Here is a 22,023-nt window from a genome sequence, read left to right as displayed (position 1 = left end):
CTAAGATTAACCGAACCTACACCCTTTCAATTTACTGCTGTCCATGTGCCTGTCTAAGAGTCGCTTAAATGTCCCTAATGACTCTAACTCCACCACCTCTGCTGGCAGTGCATTCCACACACTCACCACTCTCTGTGTAAAGAACCTACCTATGACATCTCCCCTATACCTTCCTCCAATCACCTTAAAATTATGTTCCCTTGTGACAGCCTTTTCCACCCTGGGGAAAAGTCTCTGGCTATCCACTCTATCCAGGCCTCTCATCACCTTGTACACCTCTATCAAGTCACCTCTCTTGCCTTCTTCGCTCCAGTGAGAAAAGCCGTAGCTCCCTCAACCTTTCTTCATAAGACATGCCCTCCAGTCCAGGCAGAATCCTGGTAAATCTCCTTTGTACCCTCTCCAAAGCATCCACATCCTTCCTATAATGAGGCAACCAGAACGGGACACAATATTCCAAGTGTGGCTAACTAGAGTTTTATAAAGCTGCAACAAAACCTCACGGCTCTTAAATTCAATCCCCCTGTTAATGAAAGCCAACACACCATAGACCTTCTTAACAACCCTATCAACCTGGGTGGCAACTTTGAGGGATCTATGTACGTGGACCCCAAGATCCCTCTGTTCCTCCACACTTCCAAGAATCCTGCCTTTAACCCTGTATTCAGCATTCAAATTCGACCTTCCAAAATGAATCACTTCACATTTATCAAGGTTGAACTCAATCTGCCACTTCTCAGCCCAGCTCTGCATCCTGTCAATGTCCTGTTGTAACCTGCAACAACCCTTAACACTATCTACAACTCCACCAACCTTTGTGTCATTGGCAAACTTACTAACCCACCCTTCCACTTCCTCATCCAAGTCATTTATAAAAACCACAAAGTGCAGAGGTCCCAGAACAGATCCTTGCGGGACACCACTGGTCACCGGCCTCCAGGCGGAATACTTTCCATCCACTACCACTCGCTGTCTTTCGGCCAGCCAATTCTGTATCCAGACAGCCAGATGCCCCCTAACTTTCTGAATGAGCCTACCATGGGGAACCTTATCAAATGCCTTACTGAAATCCATATACACCACATCCACTGCCCGACCTTCATCAATGTGTCTCGTCACATCCTCAAAGAATTCAATGAGGCTTGTGAGGCATGACCTGCCCCTCACAAAGCCGTGCTGACTCTTTAATTAAACTATGTTTTTCTAAATAATCATAAAACCTATCTCTCAGCATCCTTTCCAGTATTTTGTTCACCACAGATGTAAGACTGATGGGTCTGTAATTCCCAGGGATTTCCCTATTCCCTTTCTTGAATAGGGGAACAACATTCGCCTCCCTCCAATCATCCGGTACTACTCCAGTGGAGAGTAAGGACGCAAAGATCATCGCCAACGACGCAGCAATCTCCTCCCTCGCTTCCCGTAGTAACCTTGGGTATATCCCGTCAGGCCCAGGGGACTTATCTATCCTGATGCTTTTCAAAATTTCCAGCACATCCTCCTTCTTAATTTCAACCTGTTTGAATCTATTAACCTGGTTCACACTGTTCTCATGGGTAACAAGGTCCCTCTCTCTAGTGAATACTGAAGCAAAGTATTCATTTAGGGCCTCCCCCCATCTCTTCAGACTCTAGGCACAAGTTCCCTCCACGAGCCCTGATCGGCCCTACTGTCACTCTGATCATCCTCTTATTTCTCACATAAGTGTAGAATGCCTTGGGGTTTTCCCTAATCCTTCCCACCAGGGCTTTTTCATGCCCCCTTCTAGCTCTCCTCAGCCCATTTTTGAGTTCCTTCCTGGCTACCTTGTAACCCTCTAGAGCCGAGTCAGATCCTTGCTTCCTCAACCTTACGTAAGCTTCCTTCTTCCTCTTGACTAGAAGCTCCACTTCTCTTGTAATTCAAGGCTCCTTCACCTTACCATTCCTTCCTCGTCTCAGTGGAACAAAACAATTCAGCACTCGCAGCAAGTGCTCCTTCAACAATCCCCACATTACTGTTGTGCATTTCCCCAAAGAACAATTGTTCCCACTTTATGCTCCTCAGCTCCTGTCTAAAACCAGTATAATTTCCCCTCCCCCAATTAATTACCTTCCCATACTGTGTGTTCCTATCCCTTTTCATGACTATGGTAAAGGTCAAGGAGTTGTGGTCACTGTCACCGAAATGCTTTCCCACCGAGACATCTGACACCTGGCCTGGTTCGTTGCCGAGCACCAAGTCCAATATGGCCTCCCACCTAGTCGGCCTTTCTTGCTTAACTCTGGCTGCTTCCACTGCTGAGCATGCATGTAATCCTCTTAAATTGCAATGGCTATTCAGTGTTGACCACTTATCTTGACCTCTACCTCTCCATTATTTCTTCCAATCGAGTTAACTTGTGCCTTTTCTTTTTTAATTAATTTTCATTCCGTAAGCTTTCACCACTATTCATTAGTATCTATAGATTTTCTGTTGAACTAGCCACCACATCCTGGTCATCTGCAAATCTCACTACCTTCTCTAATTTTAATTTTTGCACCTTTCTTTACTTCATTGTTACAAATGCAAAGTTTTATGAAATTTTGTTTCAGGACTGTCTTTAATTCAGGATAAAATGGAGAAATTAATTGGTTCACGTCACCTATTCTGAATTCTACTGACAGCAAACCTGGGTGGCTTGTGTGTTAAAGATTAATGGGGGCCCAGTTTGTTTTGCTGGTAAGAAAGCCTGTAAACAATGACCAAAACATCTGTGCTGACAGTGAATAGACTTCCAAAAATCCAAGAAGTTGTTAGGAATGTCAGGTTTTGTAAACTGTTATCCTTGAAGCTGTCTGTTTAGTTTCAAAATAGAATGAAGTTGAAGCCTAAAAGAGAGCTAATTCACATTTCTACCTGCATAAAGGGTCCATATGATTTATATTGCTATGGAGGTGGGTTGTGAAAGAAGGTGAGTCCATAGGAAGCCATGAAGGGTCAAGTAGCAGAGTATTTTCTTAAAATATCACTGAACCTCACATCAGGGTCAGTCTGACAGAATCCGAGCGAGCTGAGAGATAGATGCAGTAAGTCCCCGTGGTTTGCCATGCAAGAACCGCCATGCAAGAACCCAGATGATTTGATTTGAAGAGACCAAATTTGTTATGATTTAAACAAGACTGGAATATTCACCCAACTTTGGCTAGAGGGAGGAATCTCCAGGGTAACCCTACCGTAAAAGCCTGTTCAGGGATTAGAAGTTATCTGGCTGGAAAAGATGAAAAACAGGTAAGCAATCCCTCTGGAACAAAGAATTACTTTGGACTGGATCCAAGAACATAGGGCGGGATTCTCTCAACCCAGGGAAGGAGCGGTGAATCCCCGCGACCGGCGCAAATCGCAGCACGACGCCCCGATTCGATTCTCCACAGAGCAGCGAATTGGCGGCGGCGGGCGGCCCCCCGCCGATTCTCGGCCCGTCGTAAAAAAAAACGAGTCCCGCTGGCGCCGTTTACATCTGCTCTCAGCTGGCGGGACCTCGGCGTGGAAGGGTCCGGGGGCGGCCTGTGGGATGCGAGGAGGGGTCCGACCCCGGTAGGGGGCCGAATGTGGCCTGGCCCGCGATCGGGGCCCATCGATCGGCGGGCCGACCTCTCTGGCTGGGGGCCTCCTTTCATCCATGCCGGCCCCTGTAGCCCTGCGCCATGTTGTGTCGGGGCCGACGCGGAGAAGGGAGCCACTGCGCATGCGCGTGTTGGCACCGGTGCCACTGCACATGCGCGGACCCCGCGGCGCCCAGTTCACGCCAGGATCAGCAGTTGGAGCGGCATGGATCGCTCAAGTGCCGTGATGGACCCCTGTAGGGGCCAGAATTGCTAATACTGAGGCCGTGTTGACGCCATCGAGAAACACAACGCCGTTTCCGACGGCGTCAACACTTAGCCTCAGGATCACAGAATCCCGCCCCCTGTGTCCATTTAGAGATCGAGTGAACTATAACAATGGAGGGAAATTTTCGGTCACATTAAGTTGCTTACAAAATAGTGTTTAGTTGATATTGCTTTTAATTTGTTTGTGAGTTACAGTAAAAGTCTTAAAACATGAACGCTTGTGCAATTCCTTTAAGCTCGCCACTAGGAATTTGAATTTACTTTTTTAAAATTATCCATCTCTGTGGGGATTGTATTATCGTCTAGTTTTTCTTTCATCATGGCTTCCACAAAAATGTTAATAGTGATAGTAAACTGCCTTGTCCCACGCTGCCTGAATACACTAGATTCAGCTTCACCAAATACTGTTCCGATTGCCTGTTCCAGGTATAGAGCTACAATTGGAATTTTCCCACCTGTCAATTCTGATCACCGGCACTTTAAACAGCTTTTGCGTCAAATCAGATGATGGTTACTGCTGTAACTTCTTCAAACATTAAGATTGCTCAGCAGAAAAGTGAGTCGAGTAAGAAGAGAATCACCAAGACTGTAATTTCAAGTGTCTTGTTGCACAGGGCTAAAGTATGGTCCTTGAGAAAAGCAGACATCCTTGGTGAGAAAATTATGAATGGCATTCTGAAGAAGGATAGAACAGGTCAGTTGGAGAGAGCGTTATTAATGAGGAAGTTCTTGGGATGATGAAGGAGGAAAGGTAACTGAAGAATATCATCAAGAAAACAACATTCGATTGGCAATCTTCTGGCGCATGAGAACTTCATGGCGATTTAAAGGAAGATTAAAGGGATGTAGACCAAAAGGAGAAATAGAATTACGATGTTAGACAACTTGAAATTGAATGAGTAGTTCCAATGAGCAACTGAAGAAGAAAGTGCAAGATGAGGAATATGCTGGACTAGAGGCTACAAATTGTCTGCCTCATGAATGCCCAGTTTTGAGCTGAAAATTCTGTTCTAAATCTATTCCTTTAGCATACAACATAATGGAGGCTGTCCTCTATACAGCTAGGTTTTCATCTACACAAGGACTGTGTGATGGTTACTCCTGCCAATACTTCAGAGGATAGATGTATCTGCCACAGTTTGGTGAGAAAAGGGACAAGTACCTTTTTCTCAGGGCGGCATGTGGCACAATGGTTAGCACTGCTGCCTACGGTGCAGAGGACCCAGTTTCGAATCCGAGCCCTGGGTCACGATCTGCGTGGAGTTTGCACTTTCTCCTCATGTCTGTGTGGGCTTCATCCCCACAACCCAAAGATGTGCAGGTTAGATGGATTGGCCGTACTAAATTGCCCCTTAATTGGAAAAAAAATTGGGTACTCTAAAATTTTTTTTTTTTTTTAAAGGTAGCATTTTCACTTGTTTTGTTTCTCTCACCACCTGCTGTAGGTACAGTTCAGTAGCTATGTCCTTCTGTTCTGTTAGTTGTTGTGCTATCAAACCACTGTTGGTAGTGGTCATCCCTCACCCATCTGTGCTTCTGGCAAGTAATGCTCACCATCCTCGTCCTTCAGGTGCCATGCCCTAAGAGGGCATTGGAGACCATGGACATCAGTGGATTGGTCCATAATTATGTTTGGCAAGACACTGCAGTGGTATGCTGTTGCCTTCTGCAGTATGGGTGACCAGGAAACTCTCCCGCACGTTACACCGTGCCATCGGATGTATTGGAAGAATTTACTGACTGATAATCGACCTGTTTGGCAAGTTATGAACCTTCTATGGCCATCAAGTCCTGAAATTAGTCCTGACTATTCCGAAGGACAGACAGGAAGGTAAGGGAAGTGTTGTAGCTCTGATATGCAAGGATGACATTAGGGTGGTAGTGAGAGATGATATAGGTTCTATGGAGAAAAAAGTTCAATCCATTTGGGTGGAAATGAGAAATAGTAAGGAGAAAAGGTTTCCCAGGGTAGAGGGGTCAATTATTTCCCAGGGTAGAGGGGTCAATTTGATAGTCAGAGACTTTTTCCTAGGGTAGAGGGGTCAATTACTAGGGGGCACAGATTTAAGGTGCGAGGGGCAAGGTTTAGAGGAGATGTACAGGCGGCGGAATGTGTACTTTTCACACTAACTTCATTTGAAGCCTACTTGTGACAATAAGCGATTTTCATTTTGTTCATTCATTTTCTTGTACGAGGTAAGTTTTTTACACACAGGGTAGTGGGTGCCTGGAACCCGCTGCCGGAGGAGGTAGTGGAAGCAGGGACGATAGTAACGTTTAAGGGGCATCTTGACAAATACATGAATAGGATGGAAATAGAGGGATACTGTAGCCACCTGGGTTGGCCAACTCCCGATGTAAAATGGAGGACAGCAAAGGCTGCAGGGAAATTCAGCCAACAGAGGCAGAAACTAGCAGGTGCAAGTTTACTGTGTATTAAACTGTGCAAAAGCTCAGGCAGCATCGATACAAGCAGCCATCTGCATAATAATGTAGCAGCCATCTACATACTAATGAACGATCCCCGGGAACAATCGAAACATTTGGGATAAACAAAGCCAAGCCAGACTCGCCGGCGCCAGCAGTAGCCAACACAAAAGAGGTTAACGGACACCTCCAGACCGCCCATCGATCAGGTAACCGCTGCAGTATTGGAGAAATCGAACCAAGCGATTGGAACGAAGTCCAATCACCTAGAACGAGGTACAGGGTCCGCCCCGAAAGGCGGGAAGCCCCTGGGGACTATAAAGTTAAGCCCCCAAGTTCAAATCGTTCTTCTTGACTGGGTCACTCAGCAACGCAAATCATCCCTTGACAGTGACCGGTGCAGCTGCCGCCGATATCCAGTAAGTCTTAAGTCAACGCTCGCTACGAGATAGGCGCTCCTAGCTACCAGTCCGTACCAACTTCGAATCCCGCAGACTCAGAACCCGAACGAAAGGCCATTTGTTCCCCTGACCTGGTGGACCAGTCCGAAGCTAAGTATAGGCCTGTTAGTTGTAGAAGTAGCTTAGGAGTAGAATTTATGCATGAGTAGCGATTACTGTGTATAATAAATGTGTTTTGATTTGAATCTTACTAATTGGTGTATTGAGTTATTGATCATTACTTGAACCTGAACCTCGTGGCGGTATAAAGATACCTGGCGACTCGAGAGCAAAGGTTATAAAACAGAGCCAATTGAACCAACCCAAAGTTAGCAACATATTACTGGCGACATCTGATGGGACCCGAACTAGAAGTGGCTTAACCACTCCGGAAGAACCCAAAAGTTTGAATTAGAGATCCAATTGGGAACAGAAAACCACAAGTATTCAAGCAGTTCTGATCAGTTCCTCATAATTCGGAAGTGTGTTAAATGCATGCTTAACTAACAGGGTTATAAGGTAATACTGATAGATCTTTTTGTTACGACAAAACTGTCGGGAGTTTGTATTTCGGAAATTAGCGAAAGCCTTACCCGTAATTACAGCACCGCCTTGGACCCCTTGTTCCAAATTTAAAAGAAGCATTCAGATAAGAAAGATGGTAATGCAGGCAATGCAACGCCTCATGAACCCAGAAGATTTTGTGGTCGCAGCGACCAGCAGCAATAGAGTAGGACAATGTCCCGTATGGGAAGAAGAAATCAGGAAGTACCTCAAAGGGAAAGGATGGCCCATTTGGAGCGAATTCTGTAGCAATGAGGAAACATGTCCCAGGAATATAGGACATACTTGGTGGGAGAACCTGAGCGAGATTCACAAGAAGAGCTTAGGAAAAGCTCACAAGCCGATGGCAATCGTGTCCTGCTTAGCACAATTGCGAGGCACAGAGGAGGTCGTTAGGACGCTCCTGAAAGAGAAAGAAGGCATACATCGAATGAGCAACGTCGATGTTAGTGAGGTAGAAAGAGAGAATGTAGAGTTAAGGAGGAAGTTGGCAGCAAAAGACGGAGAGGTGGATGATGCCAAGTGGACACACCAGTCTTGTCTGGCGCACCTAAGCAGCTTCCAGTTCCAGTATGAAAAGGCCTATCAGGACACGCAACGTGCAGTTCTGGTACAAGAAGAAACCGAGAAGCAGGTAGAGGCATTGCAGAGGCAGTGTAGTGACCTGAAGGCAGCGTTAAGGGCACTCCATGCTGCCACCACGGAGCAAAGACAAAGCTCACTAGAACACGCAAAGTGCCGGAAGCAGATTGCAGAACTGCAATCTCTGCTTTCAGTTCAAAAAGGATTCCAGGAAACCTTTGGAGCAAAATTAGATGAGGAAGACGGCCCTGATTGGGAAGAGTTGAATGAGACAGCGCAGAGATATGTTCAGGGAACATGTGCGCATGGAAAGCCCCAATAGAGGAAAGCGTCCCACCCCCCACAGAGCAGATAGTTCAGGCTCCAATGAACCCAGTCACCACCCACTGCACAGCCACATCGGACGACACAGAATTTCTGTACACCACCCCCTTAACAGTGACCCAATTACGGGACGCGTGCGAGAAAATCACACTGTTCCTCCCCACCTCAGACCCCCACCACTTCTTTGCCAGAGTAAAGCAGCAGGCGACCATGTACAGCCTGGATGAGCGAGAGCATGTAAAGCTCACAGTTTTGAGTCTAGACCCTTCGGTCGTAGCCGCCCTTCCCGACCCACAGAATGTAGGAGGAGGCACCCTTGCAGAAATGCATACCGCGGTCCTAGACGCGATCGGGTATAACAGAGGTGACCCCGTAGATGGCCTCAATAAATGCAGACAAAAGAAAACCGAGCACCCCACAGCGTTTGCTGGATGCCTGTGGATCCACTTTGCAGCAGTTTTGGAGACTGACAAACAGACAACATGGCCAAATGGACCCGCACCCTTATCTCCCATGCCACAGAAACAGGACAAAAAGCTTGCGTGAATTATGATCCCTCAGAGGTGGCTCATAATGAGAAATGGGTCGTAAAAAGATTGCCCCTCACCTGGGAGCAATCTATACAATACAAACCCGCAGTTAAAAATTCCGAGGAACAGCAGGCAGAAGCAGACACACAAGCAGTTAAGGCACACCAGAACCCCGCATGGGTAAATGAAAGCAAGAACAGCCCCCCACCAAAGTCACAGGAGTGTTACAACTGTGGACAGTTGGGACACTTCGCAAGAGAATGCAATGCCCCACGAAAGCCACAGAGAGCCCAGCAGACGGGCACTCTAAGTAAGAATAAGACAGAGTCCATACATAGTGTGAGCACCCGTTCAGATCAGACGGACCTGAACGGAACGGACTGACGGTGTTTGGGCTCCCCCAGTTGGGTCTGCGACACCCTATGGGATAGGTCCGGACGACCGGTAGTTGCAGCGAAAATACGGGGACAGCCCATTGAGTTTCTCTGGGACACAGGAGGGTCCCGCACCACAATAAATTCCTCCACCATGTTCCAAAAGGACACGTGGCCCACTACAGCCACTATCACCCTCAGCGGCTTTACAGGCCACTCACAGCAGGGACACATCACAGCCCCTGTACCCATCCAAATCGGCAACATCACCACCAAGCATCCCATTGTTTTAGTCGATCTACCCCACACAGCAGAACACATTTTAGGCATAGACTTTATGAACTCCCACCACCTTTCATTTGATCCAATCAACCAGTGTGTCTGGAAAATAGCAAAATCTGCAAGAGCCCCCACAACGCTCACAATAGGTGAATACGCCAACAAAATTAGCGCAGTAGGCGAATTTAAGCTTAACCCGACGACAATTAGCACGGACAAGCAGATTAGGGCAGTGTTACAAAAGAACAGGACAGCATTCGCGACCCACAAACACGACTGTGGCCGGATGACTGGTTCAGTACAAATCACAGGACCTGAACCTAGACCCCAAAAGCAGTATGGATTTCCCCAAGAGGCAGAGGGAGAAATCTCAAAAGTAATCGACAGCTTATTAGAGCAGGGCGTACTTAGATCAGTAGCCTCCATTAATAATGCCCCGATAATGGCCAGTGAGAAAGCCCGATGGATCATGGCGACTGACCATCGATTACCGGGAACTCAACAAAATCACCCCCACAGCTGCCCCCACAGTAGCAACAAGTCCCAAGACCATGCTCAAGCAGGGACTCAATTCCTGATACTTTACGGTTTTGGATATCAGTAATGGATTCTGGTCCATTCCATTGGCAAAGGCGTGCCAGTACAAATTTGCCTTCACCGTTAAAAATCAACAGTACACGTGGACATGCCTTCCACAAGGATTCCACAACTCCCCTTCCATTTGCCGCCGGCAGCTGGCAAATGGTTCAGCCAAATTTTCTCGCCCCGAATGTCTGGTCCAGTAAGTAGATGACCAACCACTGCAGACAGACACCAAGAAAGAACACATCGAGCTTCTGTCCGAACTCCTGGAGCTCCTACAAGCAATTGGATGTAAAGTTAACCCCAAAAAGGCCTGGATTTTGGAACACAAGGTGATATATTTGGGTACAATTATCACACATGGTAAACGCGAGATCGAGCATAAAAGGATTGACTCGATTGCTAAATTGCCCCTTCCCCAGAACGTTTCAGCCCTCCGGTCATTTTTAGGACTGGTTGGCTACTGCCGAAACCATATCGATGGTTTAGCCAGCAAGGTAGCACCCCTCTCAGACCTCCTAAAGAAAGGAGCCCCCTGGGAATGGCTTCCGCAGCATACGGATGCTGTGGACTCTTTGAAACAAGCACTCATAGCAGCCCCCGCACTACAAGTTCCAGACCCGCTTTCCCCCTACGCTATAGAGGTAGCAAGCACAGACCGCACCCTTTCGGCCGTGCTCCTTCAGGAACGGCACGAGCAGTTAAGGCCCGTAGCTTATGCCTCCAGAGTTTTAGATGCTGTGGAGCAGGGATTTTCAGCCTGTGAAAGGCACCTGCTCGCAGTTTTTGGGCAGTACAGTATTTTCCTTACATAACTGGACTAAACCCCATCACAATCCTCCTGGAACACACCCCCACCCAACATTTACTGGACGGACGACTCCAGGACGGTACAGTTAGTCAGATTAGAGCAGCTAGATGGACCCTTCTTTAGCAGGGACTGGACATCACTGTTAAAAGGACAAAGACCCACACTTTTTTAGCCGATAACCTACAATACCCCGGAACCCCCCATGAATGTGAAATTATCTCTCCGCACCACAACACAGGCCCCTTTAATGCTAAAACACCCCCAGAAAGAAGGGGAAACACCCCCACAATATTAGAAGGGAAACGCATAACAGGATGCGGTATTTACGTCGAGGACGCGCCCTAGAAGAAATAGCAATAAAACTTCCAGGACACTTAGGCGCGCAGGCAGCAGAACATGCGGCCATCGCATACATAGTGGAACACCCAGATTCCTTCCCCAGCCCAGCAGACATATATTCGGACAGCCTCTATGTCTGCAACAGCCTTACGGAATTCCTACCCCTGTGGAAAGAAGGAGGATTTGTTTCCGCAGACGGAAAACCCCTCCCCTCAGCCCCATTGCTCCGTCACATTTTAGAGCGAGCACAGAACAGGACCTTTGGAATAGTCAAAGTTCGAAGTCACCATCGTTCCTCCCCCCCCCCCCCCCCCCTGGAAATGTAAAAGCCGACGCACTGGCTAAAGCAGGTTCCAGGCATGGATATTCTTGGACCCCCCCCCCCCCCCCCCGAAAGCGCACCAGTGAATGCAGTTCAGGTCTCGCAGACTAATATCGAGGATTTAGTGCAGGCCCAGAAGCAGGACAGCAATCTCTGGGAGATTTTGAAAGGAAACTATCCAGCCCCCTATGATAGATTTAAAAACGCTCTGACCACACATGACGGTGTGGTGTTAAAAGACACCCTTTATGTGGTTCCTGAACAGGACAGGAATCAACTGATTTTTTTATTCCATGACAGGCATGGACATCAGGGAATTGATCGAACTACAGCCCACCTCAGGCAGCTCTGTTGGTGGCCGAGTTTGAAAGAAGATGTAACTCACGACGTTGAGAATTGCCTTATCTGTGCCCAGAACAACCCGGACAGATACGCAAAAAAAGCAACTCAGTCACACCCGACCCGTTAATGGCCCCTGGACTCACCTCCAGATTGATTATATAGGACCATTGCCCCCTTGCAGGAATGGTTATAAATATGTACTCGTGGTGATAGACACGATTACAAAATGGGTGGAAGCATTCCCATCCAGAACGAACACGGCAAAGACCACAGCCAAGATTTTAACCCACCACATCTTTACGAGATGGGGACTCCCCCGCAGCATTGAATCCGACCAAGGTTCCCATTTTACGGGACGTGTCATGAAGAACGCCCTCACGATATTTGGCATTACCCAAAAATTCCACATTGCATAGCACCCCCCAGTCGAGTGGTATCATGGAGTGCATGAATCTGACCCTAAAATCAACCCTCAGAAAAATGGTCCAGCAAAACAACACCACTTGGGACTCGGTCCTCCCTTTTGCGCTAATGTTTTTGCGAAATACAGTTTCCACATCCACAGGTTACACCCCACACGCCCTCATGACCGGGCGCCCCATGAAAGGCACAGAATTTTTCTTAGGATTAGATTTGACCAGCCCCGAAGTGACGGCCCTCACACACGAGAAAGCAGTAGAACAATTAGTGGTGAATGTTAAAACGGCTCAGCTAGCAGCCGCAGTGAAATTGGGCACAAGGAAGAAACTGAGCAAGGCCCGTTTCGATAAGACAGTGCATGCGACTGAGTTCAGTGTAGGACAGCAAGTCATGCTCTCCGTATACAACCCCAGCACATTCCTGTCACCAAAGTATTCGGGTCCGTACTCCATTGCGGACAAAGTCAGCCCTTCCGTCTACAAAATAAAGTACTCCAATAGAAAGACTGCGTGGTTCCATATCAACCAGATGAAGGCATATGGAACACAGTCTAACCACGTCATGCTCGACGCAGCAGACCACGCCCCGCCCACAGCCAACGTAACCCTACCCTCCCCCAACACATCCAGCCCGGACACAACCTCAATTCCACCCCTGAACTATACACTCTGCCCTGGAACGCCCACAGACAGCAGCGACTGTGACTCAGACAATAGCCACAGCACGCCTCCCTACTATCTGCATGCAACAGGACCGACACCCAGCAAATCTGACCACGATTCGAGTGATCCCATCATGATCACTTTCCTAAACAAGTGATTTCCTAAATGACCACCGACCTACAATGACAACCCCGATTCCGTCCCCACAGAACCAGACACCACATTTTGGCACCGAGATAATTCATACAGACTCGTCCGGAATGACGAAAACGATCCCAGATCACATCATGCAGCCCTATCAGCCCTGATACACTCGAGAGTTTGGCATCCGGGAGAAGATGACGACTTTGAGTCTGACTCCCAAAACGAGAACCCCTTTGCAACCCTGTTCGCAACCGATAACTGAGGTGTCCAGATGATGTTTTAAAAAGGAACCGCTTGGGAGAAAATGGTGTCCTTTCTGATGGAACCTGCAGCATGTTTTATGTTGTTTGTAGTGTATTGTTAAATGTTGTATGTTAGACCGGAATTTTTTTTTCCACGGCCCCACGCCACCACCCTTCTGACACCCACTGGCAGTCAGAGAAACTAGTTTGGCCAGACGCTAGTTCAGAGGAACTAGTTTGTCCACAGAGACTTGTTAATGTCCCAGACGCCAGTTCAGAAGAACTCGTCTGTCGACAGATACACAGACCCCCGTTCGTAACTGCCCTTCTGGTTCGAAGGAAGAACCTCACGGCAACCCCCCACGATGACTACATCTCTTGCCCGTTCTTGTCGGTTGCTCAGGCAGTGGAGAAACGGCATTGGGACCCGCCCTGCCTGGGAACCCCCCTCTGGTCAGCTTCCCTCGGGTAGGGCACACACGGCATTGGTCGCCGTCCTACCCGGGGACTCCATCCAACTCTCACCCGTCGCGGCCCATACGCACCTCATTTTGGAAATTTTAGTTCAAAAAGTTTGTTTGTTTCAGGTAACCCTTAGGTTGCCAACCCTCTGCTATTTACATCCTCAAACATTTGGATGGTAAACCGCACAGTCTGCGAGACAGCTCGCACTGGTTCAGTATTTGTAAGTGTCTTGTCCTGAAATTCGGTTTTTGAAAAAAAAAATGAGGGAGTCACACATAGTGACCAATTATAAAGGGAGTAGTTGGCACTGAAGGACAGACAGGCTATCATACGAGATATTAAACCAAGATAGTAACAGACACTATGCTTGATCACACAGAACTCCAGAAGCTCCAGGACCAGAGAGGAGAAAAGAAGTGAAAGAAGAAGAACCATGAGGACATCCTCCGCGTGGCTCATAACCCTAATGGACATTTGGTTGCGTGCGAACGCGAACCCGCTGACCCCGAACCCCCCCCAGCCGTTAATGATTCACTTCCCCACAGTACCCAGAGCCCAGTCACAAGCGACACCACACCTTCTTGGTGTGACCGGTTTATAACCTGGTACTCCCTGTCCTACTTGATAGAATCCCTATTAGTATTGGCGATACTCTGCTGCATCGTGCAGACTATTCGTCTGAGAAAATGGAGAAGGAGAGTCTACTGCGCTCGCACCCCTGTATAGAATAAGATCCCCTATTTTCGGATATGACCAGACCCCCGACCCCCGCGATCGATAATAAAGAGCATTCGTTTGCGATTTGTTGTAAATAAAGAAATGTTCATGAGCAATTGTACAATCCTGAGTTTGACTGCCAAGCCAGAAAATGTGTATAATACTGCTATGATTTTGTTTGTATGGTTTAGGAAGTTAGTGTGATGAAATATTTGAGTGAGTGTAGTTTATTAAGGATAGTTAGAGGTTCCGATTTTCTTGTTTTGGAATGCGTGTCCCTGTTTGACATAGCGCCCCTCAGAATTGTCAGTTAAAAAATGTTTGCATAGTTATGGTCAGTGTAGAGGCCATAGGAGAGTGCTCGCCGGGTCAGGGAATGAAAAACAACGCAGTTATGTGATCCTTCACGCTTCGCGTTAGGATCACAAGGAGGGAATGTAGCCACCTGGGTTGGCCAACTCCCGATATAAAATGGAGGACAGCAAAGGCTGCAGGGAATTTCAGCCAACAGAGGCAGAAACTAGCAGGTGCAAGTTTACTGTGTATTAAACTCTGCAAAAGCCCAGACAGCATTGATACAAGCAGCCATCTGCATAATAATGTAGCAGCCATCTACATACTAATGAGTGATCCCCGGAAACAATCAAAACATTTGGGATAAACAAAGCCAAGCCAGACTCCCCGGCGCCAGCAGGAGCCAACGCAAAAGAGGTTAACGGACACCTCCAGACCACCCATCGATCAGGGAACTGCTCCAGTATTGGAGAAATCGAACCAAGCGATTGGAACAAAGTCCAATCACTTGTAACCAGGTACAGGGTCCGCCCCGAAAGGCGGGAAGCCCCTGGGGACTATAAAGTTAAGCCCCCAAGTTCAAATCGTTCTTCTTGACCGGGTCACTCAGCAACGCGAACCAACCCTTGACAGATATCCAGTAAGTCTTAAGTCAACGCTCGCTACGAGATAGGCGCTCCTAGCTACCAGTCCGTACCAACTTCGAATCCCGCAGACTCAGAACCCGAACGAAAGGCCATTTGTTCCCCTGACCTGGTGGACCAGTCCGAAGCTAAGTATAGGCCTGTTAGTTGTAGAAGTAGCTTAGGAGTAGAATTTATGCATGAGTAGCGATTACTGTGTATAATAAATGTGTTTTGATTTGAATCTTACTAATTGGTGTATTGAGTTATTGATCATTACTTGAACCTGAACCTCGTGGCGGTATCATAAAGATACCTGGCGACTCGAGAGCAAAGGTCTCAAAACAGAGCCAATTGAACCAACCAAAAGTTAGCAACGATACGGATCCCGGAAGTGTAGAAGATTTTAGTTTAGACAGGCAGCATGGTCGGAGCAGGCTTGGAGGGATCAAGGGTCCATTCCTTGGCTGTACTTTTCTTTGTTCTTTGAAAAGGTCACTGTTAGGCGTAGTCTATAGGTCACCAAATAAAATAATCTAATAATAATCTTTATTAGTGTCACAAGTAGGCTTACATTAACAACGCAATGAAGTTACTGTGAAAATCCCCTAGTCACCACACTCCAGCGCCTGTTCGGGTACACTGAGGGAGAATTCAGTATGTCCAATTCACCTAACAGCATGTCTTTAAAACTTGTAGGAAGAAACCCACGCACACACGGGAAGGACGTGCAGACAGTGACCCAAGCCGGGAATCGAACCCGGGTCCCTGGCGCTGTGGAGCAGCAGTGCTAACCACTGTGCTACCGTGCAACATCATCGTTGGGCGGGCAATAAACAAATAAATAACTGATGCATGTAAAAATGGTATGGCAGTTGTTATGGGGCATATTAATCTACATGTCAATTGGTCAACCAGCCTTGAGGAGAAGTTCACAGAATATATCCGTGAAAGTTTCCTCGAACAGTATGTAATGGAACCTACGAGGGAGCAAGCTATCCTAGATCTGGTCCTGTGTAATGAGACAAGAATAATTAATGACCTCGTAGTTAGGAATCCTCTCGGAAGGAGCGATCACAGTATGGTTGTATTTAAAATACAGATGGAGGGTGAGAAAGTAAAATCCAATACCAGTGTTTTGAACTTAAACAAAGGAGTCTACAATGGGGTGAGGGAGGAGTTGGCGAAGGTAGACTGGGAGCAAAGGCTTTATGGTGGGACAATTGAGGAACAGTGGAGGAATTTTTAAAGCGATTTTTCACATTGCTCAGAAAAAGTTGCATACCAGTGAAGAGGAAGGATTAGGAAAAGGGTTAATTAGCCATAGATATCTAAAGAGGAAGGACTAGGAAAAGGGCTAATTAGCCATGGATATCTAAAGAAATAAAGGAGGGTAACAAAATGAAAGAAAATGCATACAAAGTGGCAAAGATTAGTGGGAAACTAGAGGATTGGGAAATCTTTAAATGTTAACAGAAAGCCATGAAAAAAGCGATAAAGAAACGTAAGATAGCTTATGAGAGCTCAGAATTTAAAAACACAGCAAAAGTTTCTACAAATATATAAAAAGAAAAAGAGAGACTAAGGTAAACTTTGGTCCTTTAGAGGATGGGCAAGGGAAATGAGGAAATGGCCGAAGCATTGAACAGTATTTTGTGTCGGTCTTCACAGTGGAAGACACAAATAAATTGCCAATAATTGATGACAACGAGGCTATGGCAGGTGACGATCTAAAAACAATCATTATCACAAAGGAGGTAGTATTGGGCAAGCTCATGGGGTTAAAGGTAGACCAGTCTCCTGGCCCTGATGAAATGCATCCCAGGGTACTAAAAGAGATGGCAGGGGAAATAGAAAATGCACTCATGGTAATTTACCAAAATTCACTGATCTCTGGGGCGATCCTGGCCAATTGGAAAACATCAAATGTGACTCCACTGTTTAAAAAAGGAGGTAGACTATAGGCTGGTTAGCTTATCTTCTATAGTGGGGGAAATGCTTGAATCTATCATCAAGGAAGAAATAGCAAGACATCTGGATAGAAATTGTCCCATTGGGCAGCATGGGTTCATGAAAGGCAGGTCATGTTTAACTAGTTTATTAGAATTCTTTGAGGACATTACGAATGCGGTGGACAACAGGGAACCGATGGACAACAGGGATGTGGTGTATCTGCATTTCCAGAAGGCACTCGACAAGGTGCCACACAAAAGACTGTTGCATAAGATAAGGGTGCACAGCATCACGGGTAATGTATTAGCGTGGATAGAGGATTGGTTAACTAACAGAAAGCAAAGATTGGGGATAAATGGGTGTTTTTATGGTTGGCGATCAGTGGCTAGTGGTGTGCCTCAGGGATCAGTTTTGGGAACACAATTCTTTACAATTTACATAGATGATTTGGAGTTGGGAACCAAGTGTAATCTGTCAAAGTTCACAGATTACACTAAAAATAATTTTAAAAATAATAATTTTAGAGTACCCAATTCATTTTTTTTCCGATTAAAGGACAATTTTGCATGGCCACTCCACCTAACCTGCACATCTTTGGGTTGTGGGGGGGAAACCCACGCAAACACGGGGGGAATGTGCAAACTCCACACGGACAGTGACCCAGAGCTGGGATCGAACCTGGGATCTCGGCGCCGTGAGGCAGCAGTGCTAACCACTGTGCCACCGAGCTGCCCAGATTACACTAAAATGAGTTGTAGAATAAAGTGTGCAGAGGACACAAAGTCTGCAGAGGGATATAGATAGATTAAGTGAGTGGGCAAGAGTAGCAGAGGGAGTACAATGTTGCCAATTGTGAGGTCATCCATTTTGGCAGGAATAACAGCAAAATAGACTATTATTTAAATGATTAAAAAATTGCAGCATGTTGCCGTGCAGAGGGACCTGGGTGTCCTTGTGCATGAAACACAAAAAGTTTGTTTGGAGGTGCAGCAAGTAATTAAGCAGGCAAATGGAATTTTGTCCTTCATTGCTAGAGGGATGGAGTTTACAAACAGGGATGTTATGTTCCAGCTATATAGGATGCTGGTGAGGCCACACCTAGAGTATTGTGTACAGTTTTGGTCTCCTTCCTTGAGAAAGGGTGTACTGGCACTGGAGGGAGCGCAGAGAAGATTCATTAAGTTGATTCTGGAGTTTGAGAATTGGCTTATGAGGAGAGACTGAGTAGACTGGGACTGTACTCATTGAAATTTAGAAGAATGAGGGGGGATCTGATAGAAACATATACATTTGTGAAGGGAATAGTAAGATAGAAGCAGTGAGGTTGTTTCTATTGGCGGGTGAAATTAGAACTAGGGGGCATAGCCTCAAAATAAGGGGGAGCAGATTTAGGACTGAGTTGAGGGGGAACTTCTTCGCCCAAAAGGTTGTAAATCTGTGGAATCTCCTGCCCAGTGAAGCAGTTGAGTCTACTTCGCTGGATGTTTTTAAGGCAGCTTGTTCCAGACACTCACCATCCTCTTGTGGAAAAAACGACCCCTCTAGACCCTTTTGCATCTCTCCCCTCTCACGTTAAAGCTATGCCGTCTAGTTTCAGACTCCCCTACCTTTGGAAAAAGATGTTGACTATCTACCTTATCTGAGCCCCTCATTATTTTATAGACCTCTATAAGATCATCCCTAAGCCTCCTATGCTCCAGGGAAAAAAGTCCCAGTCTATCAAGCCCCTCCTTATTATTCAAACCATCAAATCCAGGTAGATTTTATAATAATTTTTGGGATGTACAGGTTTGTCTCAACTATTGTAAATCTAATTCTTATAGATTATTACACCCTCTGAAGTTTGTGTTTGTAATCTGTGATATACATTGTGTTTTCTGGAACATGTCTAACTTCATGTTGTGCACATTTGCATATGTAATGGTTTTAATCATTGTGGCACTCTGGTAAAAGCCCTAACCCCTCAACATGATTTTCTATGTGTAGCTTTGATGTCACTAATTAGGTTATAGTCATCCTCTACCACGGCAGCACGGTAGCATTGTGGATAGCACAATTGCTTCACAGCTCCAGGGCCCCAGGTTTGATTCCCGGCTTGGGTCACTGTCTGTGCGAAGTCTGCACATCCTCCCCGTGTGTGCGTGGGTTTCCTCCGGGTGCTCTGGTTTCCTCCCACAGTCCAAAGATGTGCAGGTTAGGTGGATTGGCCATGATAAATTGCCCTTAGTGTCCAAAATTGCCCTTAGTGTTGGGTGGGGTTACTGGGTTATGGGGATAGGGTGGAAGTGTTGACCTTGGGTGGGGTGCTCTTCCCAAGAGCCGGTGCAGACTCGATGGGCTGAATGGCCTCCTTCTGTACTGTAAATTCTATGATAATCTACGCTCCTTCCTCCTAATCATGCAGCATCTTCAATTTGAAATAGGTACTGTGAAGATTTGAAGAAGAAATTGCAAAAGTCAGAGGGAGAGAAGGTTCAGGATTTTCTCATCCAGGCTGTGGAACACTGCTTTATTGGAAGAAGCTTTATCTTCGGATTGAAGGTAAATTTTGCAGTTTTTCCTACAGGGAATGGGCTTCTTCATTATAAATTGTGAGCCAAAACAGTTTCATACCTTTGGTTATTTCTGCCAATAATTTCATAGTGATTAATAATAGTAGTGCTTAACCCAGGTAATGTCAAAAATCCAAGGCTAATTAACAGGAGGAAAAATCTGGAAGTCCCTCGAGGCAATTGAATCTAGCTCAGCAGAACAATGACAATTGTAGCGCACAAAGACTTACGAGAGACGAATAGAGATGAAGTCGATGAGGCTTTATTAAGCGTGACTTGTTCCCCGCAGTTCAGTAGCTGACTGGCCTGCGGGGGAGAACTCCAGGTTCTTATACTCCGCCTTCAGGGCGGAGCTAGAGGTCAACAGCCAACCAGGACCCGGGATCTGTCAGCCAATGACATCACAGCTTCACAGTCCCACATGACCCCTAATGCATACTACCACATTCACCCCTTGTTAAAAATGAACCCGGCGGGGTGGTGCTTCGTATGGTGGTAAGGGTTTACAAGGCTGGTCCTGGGAGGAAAACTTTTGCATGTAGAGAGGTTTTTTTTTGTTTTGAACTATTTACAGTAAAAGGGGGAAAAGGAAAACGTTCTCGTTACAGTCCACAATATAGTAGTGTTACATTGATGCCACAAGTCGGTCGGGCGGTCTGGTCATCCTCGTCGATCGCCTCGGCCCCGGTGGTGATGCTTGTTCCCGTGTTGTCGTCTCCGGGAGCCTTACGGTTTCTGCTTCTGCTTCACTTCTGGTCGGACCTGGGAGGAGGACCGATCCCCCCGGGAAGGGGGCGCTCGCGGGGTGCGCCGGTGGCAGGGAGGGGGTGATTGGTGTCGGGGGGGTGTGTGTGTTGCCGGCGGGCGCCAGATCTCGCAGGGAGACCGTGTCCTGTCGGCCGTCGGGGTACTCCACGTAAGCGTACTGCGGGTTCGCGTGGAGGAGGCGAAACCTCTCGACCAACGGGTCCGACTTGTGCGCCCGCACATGTTTTCGGAGCAGGATGGGTCCTGGGACCGCCAGCCAGGTCGGCAGCGACGTTCCAGAGGAGGACTTCCTGGGGAAGACAAGGAGGCGCTCATGAGGCGTTTGGTTAGTGCTAGTACACAGTAGCGACCGGATGGAGTGGAGAGCGTCCGGGAGGACCTCCTGCCACCGTGAAACTGGGAGGTCCCTGGACCGTAGGGCCAGTAGGGCGGTCTTCCAGACCGTGCCGTTCTCCCTCTCTACTTGCCCGTTCCCCCGGGGGTTGTAGCTGGTCGTCCTGCTCGAGGCTATACCGTTGCTGAGCAGGAACTGGCGCAGCTCGTCACTCATAAAGGAGGACCCCCTGTCGCTGTGGACGTATGCGGGGCAACCGGACAGTGTGAATATGGTGTTAAGGGCTTTAAAGACTGTGGCCGCTGTCATGTCAGGGCAGGGGATGGCGAAGGGGAAACGGGAGTACTCGTCCACCACGTTCAGGAAGTATATGTTGCGGTCGGTGGAGGGGAGGGGCCCTTTGAAATCCAGACCAAGGCGTTCAAAGGGACGGGAAGCCTTGATCAGGTGCGCACCATCCGACCTGAAAAAGTGCGGTTTGCACTCTGCGCAGATGTGGCAGCTCCTTGTGACTGTACGGACCTCCTCCACAGAGTAGGGGAGGTTGCGGGACTTTATAAAGTGGTAGAACCGAGTGACCCCCGGGTGGCAGAGGTCCTCGTGGAGGGTTTGGAGGCGGTTAATTTGTGCGTTGGCACATGTGCCGCGGGATAGGGCGTCGGACGGCTCATTCAGCTTTCCGGGACGATACATGATCTCATAGTTGAAGGTGGAGAGCTCGATCCTCCACCTTAAGATCTTGTCGTTCTTAATTTTGCCCCGCTGTGCATTATCGAACATGAAGGCTACCGACCGTTGGTCCGTGAGGAGAGTGAATCTCCTGCCGGCCAGGTAATGCCTCCAATGTCGCACAGCTTCCACTATGGCTTGGGCTTCCTTTTCCACTGAGGAGTGGCGGATTTCTGAAGCGTGGAGGGTTCGGGGGAAAAAGGCCACGGGCCTGCCCGCTTGGTTAAGGGTGGCCGCTAGAGCTACATCGGAGGCGTCGCTCTCGACCTGGAAGGGGAGGGACTCGTCGATGGCGCGCATCGTGGCCTTTGCGATATCCGCTTTGATGCGGCTGAAGGCCTGGCAAGCCTCTG

The 22,023-nt window shown here is 47.6% G+C and overlaps 1 protein-coding gene across 1 annotated transcript in view; it reads left to right on the top strand.

Moving 5' to 3' along the window:
- The window catches only part of ddias (DNA damage-induced apoptosis suppressor), a 45,536-nt gene that overhangs the window by 11,486 nt on the left and 12,027 nt on the right, over positions 1–22,023 (top strand). The window contains exon 4 of the mRNA XM_072476547.1: positions 19,711–19,828. Coding sequence (XP_072332648.1) covers positions 19,711–19,828 — 118 coding nt within the window. The remainder of the gene's footprint in view (positions 1–19,710; positions 19,829–22,023) is intronic.

The sequence above is a fragment of the Scyliorhinus torazame genome, chromosome 15 (genome assembly GCF_047496885.1).
Source record: "Scyliorhinus torazame isolate Kashiwa2021f chromosome 15, sScyTor2.1, whole genome shotgun sequence".
NCBI lineage: Eukaryota > Metazoa > Chordata > Chondrichthyes > Carcharhiniformes > Scyliorhinidae > Scyliorhinus > Scyliorhinus torazame.
This window is presented reverse-complemented; position numbering and strand designations above follow the sequence as displayed.